This window comes from Lonchura striata, chromosome Z, assembly GCF_046129695.1.
Source record: "Lonchura striata isolate bLonStr1 chromosome Z, bLonStr1.mat, whole genome shotgun sequence".
In the NCBI taxonomy this organism is placed as follows: Eukaryota; Metazoa; Chordata; class Aves; order Passeriformes; family Estrildidae; genus Lonchura; species Lonchura striata.
Genome location: NC_134642.1, coordinates 27,613,307 through 27,628,729, shown reverse-complemented (window position 1 = coordinate 27,628,729; position 15,423 = coordinate 27,613,307). Strand labels below are relative to the sequence as shown.

The 15,423-nt window shown below is 36.3% G+C and overlaps 1 protein-coding gene across 2 annotated transcripts in view; it reads left to right on the top strand.

Annotated features, from left to right (window-relative positions):
• The window catches only part of MAST4 (microtubule associated serine/threonine kinase family member 4), a 279,183-nt gene that overhangs the window by 75,322 nt on the left and 188,438 nt on the right, over window positions 1-15,423 (top strand). For both annotated transcript variants that reach the window (XM_077790300.1, XM_021534406.3), the window contains exon 3: window positions 4,664-4,785. In XM_077790300.1, coding sequence (XP_077646426.1) covers window positions 4,664-4,785 — 122 coding nt within the window. The remainder of the gene's footprint in view (window positions 1-4,663; window positions 4,786-15,423) is intronic.

Here is a 15,423-nt window from a genome sequence, read left to right as displayed (position 1 = left end):
AAGAGGCACATGCTGAACATAATAGAAGTCAGAATTAACAACAGTCCTATTTGGACCTTCAACAAATACTCATTACAGATGAATCTAGATGTACAAGAGGCACCTTTAAGGGGGAAGATGCCACTGAGCTGCAGCGAGGTATTGCCTATGTTCACCAACAATGATGTAATACTATTAAATAATGCTAAATTATTGCCATTACATAGTCAATTTAAACCACCCTTCATCAAAATATGTTTTGATAAATGTGCTGGACTAACAAGGATTGCATTCAGATATGGGAAGTGATGCTGTTAGTTCCATTGTAGCTACTTTAGGCTGTCCTGGTAGTTTCAGGCACAGGAAGGCAAAGCTCTTCTGCAGAGGAAGTAGAGGAGGAAGTCAACAATGACCATTTTGGAATTGAAGAGCAGAGAAGTAGGGGACCTCTATCAGTGGATGTGAACATTACTACCAGTGTGTCAATGGTCTGGATGCCGGCAGTGTTATATGCTGTATATGGGCCAGAATACTGAATTAAGATGGAAGGATTGAGGTGGAGTGGAAGCCTTCCTCGTGAATACCTCATGAATCAGTTCACTTAAAAAGGAAAGCAGTTGCTTGGAGCATTAAACTTGAAGGCAGACATGAATGCAGTGTGAAAATAATGATGTATTTCAGCTCAAATCTTTTGTATAATACTGGCATTGAAATCACTTAATAAGGGGAAGTGTGGATATGTATAAATTCAAGGGTTATCAAAGAAAAATGCAAAAGCAGTAAAATGCATACAACTATGAATGAAACTATAGCAAGAAAAGTGTAGGAGTGCTCAAGGGAAAGGGGTAGTGGACAATATGAGGAGATTTTTAACTTTTTTTTTTTATTATTATTGGAGGAATTGAGGGAGAGTTGATGATGAACTCACTTGGGGCAGGGACTGTTTTATCATGTTTAATGCAGTAGGTTAGCTCTGTTGTCAGATAAGAGATTTATCTGTTACCATCTTTTTGTCTAAGGTCTGGCTAATTTTGCTTATTTAGAAAGCATATTTCTTGTATGCATTTCTGTGTTTAAAAGTCTGTGTACTATGAAGAGAAGAACTGGGGTTCTAGACAGTCTGTTTGCCTTAATTCCAGTATTTTGTGAAAACTGTGATACCTTCAAGGCTCCTGTTGGGGATAAAGATGGGAGGAGGGATAATTCCAGCATCACACATGCTCATGATTTCATTCACAATTTTAATAGTGTTTACTGCCTAATTTATCTTTTCAACAGACGCCCCGAACATTATTTTAAGTACTTCTTGATGCTAATCATGGAGTTAAAATAATGAAGTATTAAGTGAATTCTTACAGTGGAAATACTGACTATATAGTATTGAGTAAATCCACTCTGCTTTCTTGTCAGTCAGGCAAAATACTACAATTCAAGGAAGGGCTTAGTACAAGATTCTGTTGTGTAGGATTGCATCTCCTCTAACCTCTGCATCAAGATACCTTAGACTTTCTTTCAGATGTCAGAGCAAGATAAAAAGAAGAGTAAAAATAGATAACTGTAAAGGACAAATAGTAAAGGTGACTGTTAGAATGTCTTGCACATTATAAGGTACGGACAATATTACCTCTTCATATTTTGGATCTGGTGCACATTTACAACAAAAAGTACAAGCATTAATAATAACACTTATTTCTCATGTATCTTTCTCCTCCTAGACTAATTGTCTTGTTATTTAAAACCTTTTGGCTTATTTTGACTTAAAACAATGTTAATTTGTGTATTAAATGCAAATGATTGCCTTCCATCTTCTTTCTTGGGAAATTCAAGTGGGATTTATAAGAAATGAAAATTATTGCAGTCTGGGAAGGGCCTGATAGTGGATTTTGAGACTGTTTTAGCACCCTGTGTCCTAGTTCTGGACAGGACAGAGTTAATTTTCTTTACAGTACTGGGTGTGTGGTGTTTGCTGTAGTCCGGCTGCCAGGGTGCTAAGCTTGCTGGATTGCTGAGCCCGAGTTCTGGGCTGCCATGTGCTGTGCTGAGTGGGCAAGGCCAAGACCCAAATGTTACTCACTACCATCTTATCTCATTGCTGGGGAGGGAAGAGAAAGGGTCTCTTTCTCTTGCTACCAAAAAGAAAAGGGTTTATTTCTGATCCTGGAGAAAGTGTGGCAGGCAGATGGTCTGTCCACCATTGGTTTTTGTTGTCCTGGACTCGCTGAGCATTTTTGCATGTAAATAACCTTCTCTTTGTGTGCATTTTTGTGTTTGGTGTTGTTGCTGTTCCTGTTCATTTTCTTATCTCATTGCTATTTCCAGTAAATGTCCTTACCTCAGTCCTTGATCTCTGCCTTTTGTTTGTCCCACTAGAATAGGAGGTGAGCAGCTTACAATTTTCTTTTTTACTGGAAAAACTAAGGTTGGGAATACCATTCCTAAACCACAGCACTCTATAAGAAAATGCGCTCGTTAACCAAGGAGTGATGATGTTCCCCAGTTTTAGAACAAACTTGAATAGAATGAACCTTTTTATTGAAAGGATCAGATGAAGACTTACTGATTTTCAAATATTGATTTCTATGAGGATAAAATGCCCTAATATTATACTACAGTGATGAAGTTGAAAATTGTTTAACATAATTTTCCTGATGGCTTCTAGAGTGGACTAATATGGAGTTATGTGTATTGTATGTCTGCTTGACAAAATAGGTATTGCTGAAGCTTTTTGCCGATGGCTTCTTTGGAGCTGACTGGGTGTTGCTGGAAGTCTGGAAACCTATGGATTGCAGCACTAGGAAATGTTTGATTTCACTCTTCTCTGAGAACTTTATCTTACCAGTGTCTGACAAGTAGAGTCAAAAAGGAAGGAAAGAAAAGGCATAGACCTCTTTTTATGTAGAAAGCATTAAAGAAGTAAAGCATACCTATTTAACTGGAAGGTTTGTATAACTTAGTTTTTTGCAGTCACTTCCTAATTCTCTTTTTCCTGTCTATTTGAGAAGGAATTAGCCTTTTGAAGTGATAGATATTAAACCCTCTCTGACTGCATATGTCACTGGTATATTGGAGGATTGATATAAATGGAATATCGAAGATGTGTGTATTGCAATCAATGCCTTAAGCTCTTAATGGCATCCTTTTAGTTGAGTATGATAGGACCCTATGCAAAAAGGGAATCAAAATTTGATAGACCTAGGTAGAGAGAGCAGATGGGAAATTAATTCAAGTTTTCCAGTTCTGGGAAATGTTATCCTAGACAATGGGCAAGAAACCACAGCTTTGTAGTACATTTTTCTTCTAGTCTTGGGCAGGCTGTTAGCAAATTTGGTGCAAAAATGTTTATGGGTTCCGCTTTTCCGATGTAACAGAACAACAGCACGTTTGGAAGGCTAATTGGAAAGCACTAAAAGACTATCCTCTGCTGCTGCTTGGGAACTTCTAGCTTCCAAGACCGTCACTTCCCAGAGACCTCAGCAACTCTCTGTGTGATCTGCTGTTAAAATAAAATTATGAAGCTGAGGCTTTTGATTTCTTTGCAAACTGGTGGGGTTTAATAATTTCAGGAAAGAAATATTTAGCCCATGTGGTTTGGAGATGTTTTTCATTTGATCTGTTCAGTCAAGATTTTGCATTGTGTTTTTAAACTGAGATTTGATTAAAAATAAAATTCTGAATTGTTGCTTTGCATCAGCTTGTTGGTTTTCCAAGAGAAAACAGTTGTTTTAGTAATGTGATTGTCTCACTTTTGCACAGTTTGCAGAGATAAGTAAAAACTTAAAGTGGATGTATTGCTAAGACCAGTATCTGGCTTGTTTCCTGTTTCTTGACAGTGGCTGAAAGTAAGCAGAAATTAACAATATTGATACATGCTTGTCATCTTAGTATTAATTCCCTGAATTTTCTCCTTGCTGCTGGCTTGTAGCTCAGGCTTCATGAGCAGGAGATGTGGTCTGCCTCATTAGTACCTGCAGGGAGACGATCCTGGCTGAGTGGTGTCACTCCGTGGTGGGGAGGGTGGCCCTGTGACCCTGTGTGGCCCTGGGCTCACCGTTTCCTGCCCACAGTGAAGTGACACCACTGAGCAGAGAGCACAGGCACTGAGAGCCCCATGTGAGCCCTCCGCAGGAATGGCTGGCCTGCACCTTGGTCATCTCCCCTTACTTGGGACACTGGATAAAAGATCCTTGGGAACTGGGCGATACGTATTAGGTAGATTATGAGGAGTTCTGGAATAGAAGCAGAATAGTCCTCACACACGAAAACGTGTGATTGTCTGCATGGTAAGTGTCTTATTCCAGTAAGTCTCACTTTGTCCCTCAGATTCAACCTTTTTCCTTCAAGGGGTAAATAGAGGAATGTTTCTTAATATATTTTTATTGTTTTCATTTTTGATTAGCTTTCATAGTTTAAATTTCAGAACTAGCATTCTAGATGTTTGCGTCTCTTGTTGCTTTAAATATGTTTCTATGTAGGAAAAATGTACAGTTTTGAGACTAGAATTGTATCTAGTGGAAGGATTATCTGAAGGACTAGCAGGAATGGCAGGAATTCTGTTGGAATCAGCTCTGGTCAGGATTGCAGTGAATGATGTTTCACAGTGGCAAGAGTGTTACAGTAAACTGTCCATTGCATTGCCTCAACTGCAACCTCTCATATTTTAACTCACTCTTTCTGAACTTGACAGGCAAATATTTGCTCCCCAGTGCAACTGGACAGCAGCTGTGGCAACCTATAGAAACCACTAATCTTGTTCGGATGCGCTACCAAACATTTGGACAGTCAGCACCTTCACTCACTGCTAGTTTGGTGAGTAACTTTTTTTTAAGGCTAGAAATGTACCAAAAAATTTTTATCTCTAGCATTATTTAATGTTTGTTGGTGGGAGGATGGGGATCAAACCAGAGTCTATTACCAGACCAATCTCTCCTCCTTATGCTGCATTTTTGAAGTACCTAATGCATGCCTACACACAACATTACTTAATTTGAATGCAGCTGAATAACATTTATGGTAGCAGTTACTCTGAATTTTGCATAAAGCCTGAGATGAATGTTGCATTAATACAGCTGCTTGCATTTAAATGGTTTATTTTCTTTAAAAAAGGGCATGCTATAGATGGCAACTGTCCTTTCTCCTGAGCATTCTTTCCTATCAATGTCTGTTTCTACTTCTGGAAGTACTTAATCCTCATAAGGACATACATGTGTGAAGCAAGTGTTTAAGGAAGCCTTTTGGATAAAAGTATATGGGAAGAGAAAGGGGCAGAGATGCATCATACACTTGAACTTTCAGCTTTTTGGTTTCAAGCATCTGTTTTACTGCTTTGTGTTTCTGTATATTAAAATCTTAAGAAGTGTTGAAATTTAAGGCAGGGCCCTTTGTACTAGCCTGTACTTTTATTCAAAGAGTTGTGGTAATATATTATTTGTATAATGAAAGAAAAAAAAATTAATGCATGCTTTGCCTGTCCCTTCTCTTGCCATTTTGGTCATTAAAACTTTGTTGATCTGTATCTGCTTTCTAGGGGAAGCTTATTTTGTGATTGGTTCTGGATTTTTTAAACACAATATTCAAGCTGAAGGCAGCTAAGGTCAGGCAGTGTTGAACAGATATCACCATGACACTTTTTCATACGATATTGGTAGATTACTGTTTTCTCCATGATCTGTCTGAAGTAGTATTTCACTTCAAATGCCACAAATCTTTACTTATAAATCTAATTCTGGATTTTGCTTGGTAGTGCTGCTACTGTATATGGCTCTTTAGGGCAGATACGGCTTTTTGGACTCCACACTTACTGCAAACACTTCATTCTATTGGAAGTTGTATGCTTTGAACCCTAATATTTTCCAGGGAATTAAGCGTCAACCTATGTATTTTGTTAATTGTGAATGAAGTATAATTAAAATGAAAAAGAAAATAGATGCGTGATCAGAAATTAATTTAAATTACATTAAACATACATTTTTTCTTCTTTTCTATATTTGAGAATAAAAATTATTTCTTCCAAATTAATTGAATTTAAAAAGGGCTGTGTTGCTGTTTGATGGTCTCTTTCTGTCTGCACAGCTATTAGGGGTCATGCTGCTAGCTATATTGTGTTTGTTTTGCTGTGATGCTTAAACTATAGGAAGGTGCAGCACCATTTTGACAATAAGGACTTTAAATGGTCATAAAACAATAGACTAATGAAAAATTCAGTGAGCCTTGCTTCCTTAAGGCCCTTTAACTCATCACCTATATAGTTTTATGGCATATCTGTCTGCCACAGACTTCTTCCTTCCTGTCTCTCTACATCTTTTATCTGTGCCTGACTGCAGTTTCTTTCATGCTGGTGCAAAAACAGGCAAGAACCATCTAAGCAGATCTGAGCAGATTGTGCACAGGGTGGAGGTGCAGGTTTCTCAGAAGTATTTATTTCTTATCTGGAACTGCTGATCAGGCTTGCCTTCTAGAGAGGTTAATATTAGTGTCAAATAGGCAGAGCTCTTTCCAAGCCTCCTTTGACAAATACTTTGCTGTCAGGATTTTGAAGGACTTTGGTTTTTGCTTAAAAGGAGCCTAACTTAAAGTTAGGGATCACTCCCTTTCCTTGCATACTTTTTTTCCCCTGATTCTGTAATTTGTCAGAGTTGAATTTGGGAAGCCTGTTGTTAGATTGTATTAATTGCAGCTTTTACTCATACCTAGGAGAGAGTTTACCCTTATGTAGAAGAGATTTTTATGAAGAATTTTCATGTAGCTGTTCACAGTCTGAGTGGAAATTACTTTAAATTGTCTCACTCATCTGAAAAATAATTAATCTGTTATCAGTTATTTTACTTGAACTAGTGATTCTCACTTGAGTTGATACTCAGCTGATCTGGATCTGACTGAGTAGTGATTATGAGCCAATATAGACAAGAATGACAAGTGGACAGGTCAAAGATACATGCTAGTGTTTAGTGCAATTGCAAACAGGGTATAAAAAAGGTAATTTTATTTCCTTGTTCTGTCAATAATTTATTAAAAATTCACAAAATCTTGCACTGGCTCACAGGTATAAAACCTTTCTGTGGGAAAAGATAGATTTTTTTTACAGAATATTGATTAAAAATGGGCTGCAGGTGTTGCTTTAGGTAGAGTTCAATAGCTATGCATGATTCACTCCTATAGTATAGGCAGTTGGACTATAAATTAAAAATATGGTTTCTGTGTAGACCTGCAGGACTGGTTTAAAAATATTTAGGAGAAGGCTTATTTTGTGATGAGTGGGTGGTGTATTGGATTTGATGTGGACCCTTAACTCACAGAATCACAGAATAATCTGAGTTGGAGGGGACTCAAAAGGATAATAAAGTCCAGCTCTTGGCCCTGCAGAGAACAATCCCATAAATCTCACCATGTGCCTGAGAGCATTGTCCAAACACTTTTTGAACTGTTCCAGTACCCAGCCATTTTCTGGGTGAAGAAACTTTTCCCAATATCCAATTTAAACCTCCCCTGTTACAACCTGAGGCCATTCCTTCGGGTCCTGTCACTGCTCACCAGAGATAAGGGATCAATGCCTGCCTGTCCTCTTCCCCTCACCAGGAAGTTGTGACTGCAGTGGGGTCTCCCCTCACTTCAGAGGCAGCTAAGTCGTAGTTGTGCTGCTCTTCAATTTCTGTCTTGAGCATTTCAAACTGTCCATGACAGATTCTCTGATGGTGAAACAGACAATGGGAGTCTACACAGAGAATTAGTGTGGACTTAAAAGCATTAAGAAAATGATGTGGAATGTCTTCAATACTAAAGAGAAAGGGAAAGCTGAGTTGAGGAGTGGTTCTGCTTTAGGATGTTTTTATCGGTCATATTGTTCTGGTTGGTCTCTTCCTCCCCACAGTCAGTAATAGGTGCTCCTGGAAGGCATTCAGTGTGCATCTCAATGCTGAGTTTTGCAGGAGTGAAGGAAAACTGTGGTAGAGCTAGTTTATCTGATTCCTTGCACTGTAGGCTGTCAGTTATCTCACTCGACTTCAGGCATCTTTTCAGGGTAGGATGGATTGGAAGTTAATGTGAAGTTGCTGCCTCATTCAGTGTCCAGAGTTTAAGGGTCATTCACATGTTCTCTACCAGTCTTCTGCCACTCCATAAGTATTTTCAAATATCGTTTGTAAACTTACTGTTTTGACTTTTCCATTTATTACTGTGAGAAGAATTTGTGGAAAATGCTTTAAAATAAATTGAAATAAAGGCAATTTTGTTAAATTCTCATTGTAATAAGGTGATATGCTTAAAGTGATGATAACAAGTCTGAAATTGAGCATTTAATTACTGTTTTATAGGCATAAAGGTATACTGTGGGACACAGATTGAATGAAATTCTTAATTTTAACATTTTCTAGTTAGCTTCCTATATAAATGCAATGGAAACCTAAACATAAAGTATCTATGATACATAATGATAAATGTGTAGATGAAAGGAAATTAATTTGCAAATATTAATTGGGAATTTTTTTTTTTATATTTGTCTTTGTCATGGTTTACTGTCAAACTCCTTATGGGTTTTATTGATTTATTTCTTGTTTGGCTGTATGGTGGTTTTTTCCCTTATTAAAAAAAAAATATTTAAAAAAATAGTAATCTCTTGCTTTAAGGAGCAAGAAGTCTTTCATTTTGTTTATCTGTTTTATATTAATAAAAAAAAAAAAAATCCTTTGTGCCACAAGAACAGTTTCTGTTTTTCACAGTCCAGAGAGCTTTCTGAGACATATTCAAGAGTACATTATGGTAACTTGCCCTATGAAATATTCACATAATAAAAATACACTATAACAAAGATCCTCAAATTAAACATGTAGCTTGTGATGGGTTTTATTGATTTATTTCTTGTTTGGCTGTATGGTGGTTTTTTCCCTTATTAAAAAAAAAATATTTAAAAAAATAGTAATCTCTTGCTTTAAGGAGCAAGAAGTCTTTCATTTTGTTTATCTGTTTTATATTAATAAAAAAAAAAAATCCTTTGTGCCACAAGAACAGTTTCTGTTTTTCACAGTCCAGAGAGCTTTCTGAGACATATTCAAGAGTACATTATGGTAACTTGCCCTATGAAATATTCACATAATAAAAATACACTATAACAAAGATCCTCAAATTAAACATGTAGCTTGTGATGCACTTGGCTTTTAAATTCAGTCAAGACTGGATGTGTGATTTCAGCTTTATGGCAAGTATTGAGCTTAAGTTGGCTATTCCTTCTGTTGTGTGAGATGAGTATACAGCATGAAGTAAATTAGACTCTGAAAAGCATATGGTTTCTTCATGGAAATGTAAAAGATGCCAATGAAATGACTATAGTTTAATAATGGATCATCTTTTAGTACTTGGAAATAATTTCTAGTAACATCAAAACTAGAAAAGCAGTAAAATTGACCTTTGTGAATGCTTTATGCCCTTTCCTACTAAGCAGTGAAGGTATTTTTTGTCTAGGTATGACTGGAAACATTTGCTACTTTTTAGTATACTACTTTGTGTTTTACAGGATTTACCTCTTGATTTCTTCCCCCTTCCAAACCAGGCATTCCCCTGCAAACTGCCTTCCCCAAAATAACAGAAGACTGAATTTGCAAACATCTGTACTTCAGTTGCTTTTTATTGCCATTTATCAGTGTTAATTTGTAAGAATGGTCTTACAGAAACTGGAGGGGGCTAATTATATTAAGTACTTGTTTATAAGTTGGATTGCTGAAAGGAAAAAACATAAGAAGTGTTCAATGTCTATGAAAAAACTAAGTTCTACTTCTTCAGAAAGAGCTTTGCCTCTTCCTCTCTTTTAAATAGTATAATACTGAAAATGAATAAGTGTGTCTTTGTTAAATATGCCATTAACTTCAGCTAAATTGACATAATGTTGACAGTTATTATGGGAACTGTTTCAAAACTAATTATGCTAATTAGAACTTAACTAGCAGTAATTGCATGTATTCAAACAGCACACCAACACCCTTTTGTATGTTTTATTCCCCAGATGTAAGACAGCCATTTGTTGTCTGAGAAGCTGCAAAATTACAGCATAGATAATAAATGATAGCTAACAAATAAAATACATTCTTTAGAAGCACTAATTGGTTAGATAAGCGAATGACAGTATCAATTGTGCTTAGCCAACCCATGTAATTTAAAAAGACTTCTATTTAAATGTTTTATTTGGAATTGTAGGAAATTTTTCAAATCACTAATTGTCTGTGTTCAGTTTTAAATGATGACTATCAGGTGTAGCTGAGCTTCTTTTTAAGTAAACTTCCTTGAAAGCAAAAGGAAACTGCATCTGAAACTTGGGTTGCTTTAAGTTTTAGTTCTTTCTGTCCAGAGATTCAGGTTTTCAGTGCTTGAGTGTGAGCAGGTAATTAATAGTCTGACAGTTAATGCAGCACAAGTACAAGGATGGCACTTGTGAGAAGCACAAAAACTATATAGTAGTGTGGTAAGTGCAATAGAAATTGCCAAAGTAGCTAATCTTGGTTTGTTATCTCTAATCTCCCCAAAATAGTTAGCTAGACTTCAGAAACAGAATTTGAACTGAGGAAATAGCTTGAATGCTAAACCACTGTATAAAGTTGAAAATCATATCTTATTTAACTTAAAATAAGCTTAACATCTAAGAGTAATTACGGAAAATCTTTTTAAAATGTGGTGTTTTATTCCTATGAAATGCTAAAATTGTCAAGTAATGATAGCAGGTTTTCTATGCTTCAATTGCTTCTAACATTTTAAGACTAGAGTTGTTCTCCCTTGTGTATTTTATTCCATTATTTCCTTACCCATGAATATGTATTTGCATTCTTATTTCTTTGTCTGTATTTGCCTTTTAACAAATATTTAATTGCAGTTCTAATCCAGTGGATAGATCTAATTTAGTAGTAGCAAGAGGGAGGTGAACATGCTTCTTCATAGACATGCCTATATGCTTTGTATGTGTACACAGCAAAAGGTTGGAGAGGACCTGGTCCAGAGCTGTGAAACTATAATACTTTGACAGGGTGATGCAAGAAGTTGGTGATTGGATATTCTCTTCCATAAATACAAATGTATCTCTGCTTGTCTCTATCATTGTTTTCAAAATAGTCACGGTGTACTTGAATTTAGAACAAAACTGTAGATGCAATTGCTTGACAAAATTCTAGATACTGAATCCTTTCCTAAGTCATCTGATTAAAATTAGTGGCTTCATTAATTCCTATACTTTTCTTGCTTTTTCTTGGGTGTGGATAAAATCAAGATATGGTGATGACTGGGGTTGACATTTCTCCCAGAGAGAGCTCGTGATTTCTCAGAATTAAGAACACAGCTTGTGCTGCAAATTATCATTAGTTAAAGAATAATGGAAAAAGTAGGTAAAATAATAATCTCTCAGAGAAGGCTAACCTAGGTTAAAAAGTCCTGTGAGCCTATGCGGTGTGTTTTTCAGAAATACCCCCTTTGTGGTGAAGTAGGTCACTTCCCATCAGCTTCAGTTAGCTTCCAGTTGTCAGGATGTACTGAGCACGAGAAAGAACTGAAAGGAGATGTTGCACAGTTTATTAGAGCTGAATGTAGGTGTAACCCTCCTCTGTATCCTATTAATGGTACAGAACGAGTAGAGAACAAATACACGTAGGAGCTAAGCTATACATCCCTGTTTTGCATGAGTACCATGCTTCTGTTTTGCAGATGTCCCATGTAACATGTAACATCAATCTTCCTCCTAAATCATGAGAGATTTACCATGAATGGTGAAAAGGCTCACTGGGACCAGTTTCTAGTTTTAGATAATCAAGAATCTAGGGCTTAAAATTTTTGTTGGCTGAGGATATCTCATGGTTGAGATCATGTAAGCTAGGTTAGATATAGTGCATCACCCAGAGGTGATGAACTGTAGCTTCTGACTGTGTGTTAGTAGTGGCTCTGAATAAGGGCTTATTTTTGTCTGCTGTAATGCTTGAGTTGTCTGTGTGTGGTGTTAGTGATGGTTATCATAAAATGTCATCTAGAACTCTGTTGCCAGTACGACTTAGAAAGTGGGAAAATGGGAAGTGTTACCAAAGTGAACTTTTCACCCAGGAAGAATTGGCCACATGAGAGACAAAGGAGTAGTGGTATTTCACAGTAAACTATATGACCAGAAGAAATCAATGTGTAATCATTTATAGTGTTTGAAGTTTAGATGCCTTTCTGGGAATCAAACTTTCTCAGCTTGTTGTTGGACTTTACTTAGACGATAACTGCATAAAATGATAATCTGTGATTAACAAAGGATGAAACTCAAGAATATAGTGATGAACTTCTTTGGCCTTAGATCAAAAGGTTCTGCAGCTCCTTAGGAGATTTATAGGTGTGGAAGTGGAAGGGGGATTAAGAGGTTAGAAAGGACATGAAGAGCAGGAAGAAACTGGAAAAATGACTGACATTTGGAAGGATTGAGGAAAATTTAGCCGTAATGCTGTCTCCTGTTCCATACTATCTTCTGTTCCTTCTGGTCATAAAAAGCAGACTATTGTGAATTCATTACCAGTTAATTAGCATATTAATTGAAACACTGATACATTTACAGTTTGTAACATTTAATGACAAAATAGTAAACAACAAGTTGCAAGGACATCTTCCTTTGCTTGAGGAGTTGTGTGCTCATGTATGAATCTAATTTGATTGGTCTGATTTGCAGTATCAGAAGTACATAATGGAAGTTTAATTATAATCACAGCTCTGTCTTCAAAATAAACTGAGGTAAAGTGGGCATGGGGAATAATGCGATGAGTGTTGAAGAACTGCTGTCTCTACTTTGATCAGCATTCAGGCTCTGAAGGGAGAAGTGTTGGTAACCTCAAAGTGAGAGTTCCCTGTGTAGTGTGGGTGTAGTAGGGTGTTGTTTGGTGTTCTTGTAAGGCAATTACAATTTCTTTGACTGTTCTTAGCAGCCTTAGGAATTTGGTACTCATTCATAATTAGAATAGGTTGATTAATTTAAAAAAAAAATGGGGTAGGGGACAAGTTACTGTTCCATTGACCTGAATTTTAATAGTGATACTCTATGTTTAAGAGACTTAATTTTTAGCATTGTAAAAATTTTATTCCTTGTGTTGCTATTGCTATAGAAAACTTGATCCGTGTTTTGGCAGTTTCAGTTGACAAAGATGCAAATATTAAAATTCTTTTTACTTCCTAGTAAAGTCTAAAATGGTGGGATTGTTTGGAAGCTCATGAGACATATTCCTTTCTGCTAATTTTTTTTTTTTTTTCCTGTGGAGCAGCATCCTTATATTAAACAATAACTAAATAGGACAGAATTCTAAATTGGTGAAGTAACATCTTTATTTTCCTTCCTGTTAGCCGACATGTTCTCATTCCTGTTGTACTTACGAAGTGACTGTAATGTAGCAGGAGATGGAAGCAGATAGTTTGGAAACGGTATCTCTCATTTCTCATCCTGAAGTACTCCGATGGCTCTGATGATACCTGTCACCCTCAAAACAAAGAGGTTCAAACAGAATTGAATGATACTGCTGACTTACAGGCACTGGAGCAAAGTGGGGAAATGTAGATCTCTGGTGGGAATGAACATTCCTCCTCATTGATTTTTTTTTTTTTTTTAAGTTTCACAAAGCAAAGGTATCCAGCAAGAATTTTTCTGAAACACACAAGAGAGTACTATTGTGTTGGATGGTGTATTGCTACTTCTGATCTCACAATTTTAGGTTTAAAAGCAACTGCTGTTTTACTGACCTGAAACTTTAAGTGGGTTGACTGCCACAGTTGGCTTTGACATGTGCTGCTGGGTATTTGTAACTCTGGTTTTTAGTCAGACTTTTAGTCAGACTTTCTTCAACATTCATGTGACACAAAATGCACTTTTGTCCTGTGGAGGCAGTGGGAATGTGGACTTCAATATTTTTTACCATATCATACCATACCTGTTAGTATTCTTGCAGTCTCTATCTTGCTCTGATAAATGGTGCTTTAAATTGTTCTGGCTTCACTGGTGTGAAATGGTCATTCATTTGCTTACCTCTTCTGTACCCTGCCACAGTGGACGGATGATTTTTAGCATCAACTCTGTTGTCATCTCAGTAAAGCTAGAAAGTATTGTTTTTTGTTTTTTGTTTTTTTTTTTTTTTTGCTTTTATCCCAGTATGCCAAATTGTGGTGCATATCTCTATCCAGTTTTATCAGATTTTTAATAAGGTAATAGTACAGTAAGATTATTGCATCTATTTAGATGCAATGGTGTTGCAGAGATTAAGAAACTAGGTAAGTGCTCAAGTTGACCTAATGTCACTTGAGTAAAAGATATAATAATCAGCAGGAGATTGGTTAACTGCTACTCTCTCATGGATGCATTTAACCTCTTGATCATTGTAGAATAACTGCTATTATGTGGTACAATGAAAAATACTCAGTATTTGGTCAGTTAAATTCAGAAATGATGGTGGCTTTGTAAGCATGGAATAATTTCATAGTAATAATAGTTGCTTGGCTGATCACAGATTTCATTTGTGATCTGTTGGGTTGTCTATTTGAGAGAGGATGAAGGTGGTAAGAAACAAAGTTGAACTATGAGATTGCCTGCTGTAAATGAGGGAGAAAAAAATCAAGTTAAGTAAGAGAACTAGCCTACAGGGAGTTGGATCTCAGTGTATTTCATTATTCTCATAAAAATTTTTCTTTCAAGTAAGAGCATATCCTGAATAAACATTCCTAGCATGAAGTTGCTTTTCCAGAAAGCTGTAACTGTGAATAAATCTTTTTAGTGTGCTTGTTATATGTCCTCTACCTATTAAATATAGGATTGCAACTAGTGATTATTAGGAGAATGTTCCCTTTTATTCCGGACTTCCTTACTTCGCTGATTTGTAATGGAATTTCTGTCCATAGGGAGTCAAGACGTCAGCAAGGTAAACTATATTCTGAATTAATTTGAATGTTGAAAGGCTTAACAATTGCTCTCTTATGAAGGAGAGTGTTTTTGTGAAGTAGCCAGACCATGTATAGTAGAAAGTATTGAATCTTATAGTGGAAGAAACAGCCAAAACACGTTAAGAAAAATTATGTGTCCTTAAGAGAAAATACATTAATATATTATCTCATTGAGAAAACAATGCATTATTGCAAGTGATGAGATTAAACACTTCTAAAAAGGAAAATGGGACATCAAAATAAAGGAGATTAGATGCATCATTGCTCAGAGTGATCTCAAAACAAGAACTTAAACCTTGCAAAAGTCTGATAATTTTGCTTGGAGTGGAGCTTGCCTACTACTGATTTCACTTGAGAATCAAACTTCTAAATGTCTAACAGGGATTATTCTGAATGTAATTGCTATTACTATTTTGCCATGACTTTTTTTTTTTTTTTTTTTAAGAATTTTGTTCCTTTTCCATTTACAGAATGTGAAATATTCCACTGAGCTGATTGTTAGAAAAGCCTCAACTCAGAGGGGCTTTTGCTTTT